The 2587-nt window shown below is 34.9% G+C and overlaps 1 protein-coding gene across 1 annotated transcript; it reads left to right on the top strand.

The window, feature by feature from the left end:
* Positions 1-524: 524 nt before the first annotated feature.
* LOC131062993 (probable inactive 2-oxoglutarate-dependent dioxygenase AOP2) lies at positions 525-1874 on the top strand. Its single transcript, XM_057996742.1, has 3 exons — positions 525-930; positions 1027-1351; positions 1536-1874. Exons 1-3 carry the CDS (start codon positions 557-559, stop codon positions 1785-1787), a joined length of 951 nt encoding a protein of 316 aa, XP_057852725.1. The 5' UTR covers positions 525-556; the 3' UTR covers positions 1788-1874.
* Positions 1875-2587: the final 713 nt, after the last annotated feature.

Below are 2587 nucleotides of genomic sequence, written 5' to 3'. Positions count from 1 at the left end.
CAGAATAGTGGCTGCCAAATTTGTTTATTCCTATTGGTAGTGCGAAATGAACATTATTTATTAGGCTATTGAAACCCCACTTGTATTGCCCGTGTCGTTCATGCCATTTCAACGTCAACGATTTTACGTTTTACGCCCTTAAACCACGCAAAAATCCCCGTGCATGTGTGAACGAGACTTTTGAATCTTAGATTTTTCCGTGGAAGAAAACGAGCAATCCCCGTTCAGGTGTGAACGAAACTTTTGAATCTTAGATTTTTCCGTGGAAGAAAACGAGCAATCCCCGTTCAGGTGGGAACGAAACTTTTGAATCTTAGATTTTTCCGTGGAAGAAAACGAACAATCCCCGTGCAGGTGTGAACGATACTCCCTTAAACCCCGCAAAAATCCTCGTGCATGTGTGAACGAGACTTTTGAATCTTGGATTTTTCCGCGGATGAAAACGAGCATGTGCGATGTGGGACCTTGTATGTTAGGAAGCAGCTGCCCTCAAGATGGGAATTCAACGCAATCGTGTTGTTATATACGATATCAAGTGTGGGCCGCTCTGTCAGCCATGTCTCCTGCAATGGGATCCTACGAGTGCGAAGCAAAGCTTGATGATATTCCTATTCTGGATCTCTCTCACTCCGGGGAGGACAAATGTTTAGAAGCGTTGAGAGAAGCTTGCGAAGAATTGGGTTGCTTTAGAATTGTAAACCATGGAATCTCAGCAGATCTTCTCCTCAAAGCAGAGCAAGCATGCCGTGAAGTTTTCAAGCTTCCCACAGAGACGAAAAAGAAAAATGTCTCTCCAAATCCTTATGCTGGTTATTATGGTGGAATGCCCTTTTATGAAAGCCTTGGCATTGCCCTCTCAAGCACTCGTGATCCACAGGCTATCCAAGACTTCACCCATCTCATGTGGCCACAAGGAAATCAAAACTTCTCGTAGGAAATCTGCCTCTTTATTCTTTTCTTCAGGATGTTTTTTCTTTTCTTTTATTTTTTAGGGTTTCCTCTGAATTGTTCATGCTTTTGGGACAGCGAGACTATGGAAGAATACACATGTGAGATGATGGAACTGTTGAATAAAGTGCACCAAGCAATTCTTGAGAGCTTTGGAGTGAGCAAGTACTATGCTACTCACTTCGACCATAGGAAGGGGATCTTCCGTATGAATTTGTATGACTTGACTTCTGAGTTGTGTACTGAATCGACTCGTCAGCCAGCTCATACAGATGCGAATAGCATTAGCATACTGTATGAAGATGCCTGTGGTGGGTTTCAGGTTTGGAGTAGGGAAGGCAATTGGATTGACGTGAAACCCATCCCAAATTCGTTTGTGGTCCTGGCAGGCGATAGCTTTCAGGTGACAGTCATAACTCTCTCAAACATTGATGTTATTTTTTTCACTGATCTTTTCTATTGTTTAGAAACCTTTGTTTTAAATAATGTATATTTATATAGGGTGTATTCTTATAATCTTATGGAAGGATGCTATTATTTTCTTTACGTAGTTAACTAATTTTTTTTATTGTTTTTTGAGAAATTAGGCATGGAGTAATGGAAAGATTCGTAGTGTGAAACATCAAGTTATGGTAAAAAGACAACAATCTCGTTTATGTTTGGCCACTTACAATCTTTTTCCAGATGAAATGGAGATAAAAGCACCAATGGAATTTGTTGATGATAAACACCGGCCACACTACAAGGCATTTAAGTTTGTGGATATGCTTAAGTATAGATTAGGAGAGGGGAGAGAAATACAAGAACCTCTACAACAATTTGCTGGTGTTTATGTGTAGTAGAAGAGGTTCTTCTCTATTTTTAGCTATTCTCAAACTTCTAAACTTTTGTCTTATTTATAATAAAAGTGACAATTATATTTCAAATGTGGTGTATAAATATTCTCTCGTCAAAAGGTTGTGAGGTAGTTGAAAGTCTTAATGATCTTGTGAGGTAGTTGAAAGTCTTAATGATCTTATTGTTTAGTGAGTTTGGATTATCTAAATGTATGTTTTTTGTTGATGTAGATTGACCTTTATCTAAATAATTGTTGACTATTTTTTTAGTATTATATGTCCTAAGTTGATTTTAAGCATAGGTTTTGTTTGTATATGTTTTTTTTTTTCTTAGATTCATCTATATGACGATGCAAAATGTATCTTTACTTTTATAATAATAATAAAATATTATATATATTTTAAAGTAGCTACATAATCATATATGATATAAGATTGTGTGAATTAATTTTAAGTGTACTCTATCTCAAATAGATTAGGCAAAATGTAAAAAGTACAATTTACATCTTACATATTTCATGTCACTATGGTATCTTAATTTTTTATAATGAATTATGTTAGCTATTTTTCATAAACATCTATGAGCGTGAACAAATTAAAAATGTAATAGATACATCAATAGCATTGAATTTTTTACAATAAATTGACTTGTTGGACTTTTATATTTGTGAACATGCACATCTTAAATGTGAATTTTATCTTATAGTTAACAATATTTATTATATATAATAATTTAGTTATTAAAAATATCATCTTGATTTATAGTTAACAATATCTATTATATATAATAGTTTAGTTATTAA

Source organism: Cryptomeria japonica, chromosome 2 (genome assembly GCF_030272615.1).
Source record: "Cryptomeria japonica chromosome 2, Sugi_1.0, whole genome shotgun sequence".
NCBI lineage: Eukaryota > Viridiplantae > Streptophyta > Pinopsida > Cupressales > Cupressaceae > Cryptomeria > Cryptomeria japonica.
This window is presented reverse-complemented; position numbering and strand designations above follow the sequence as displayed.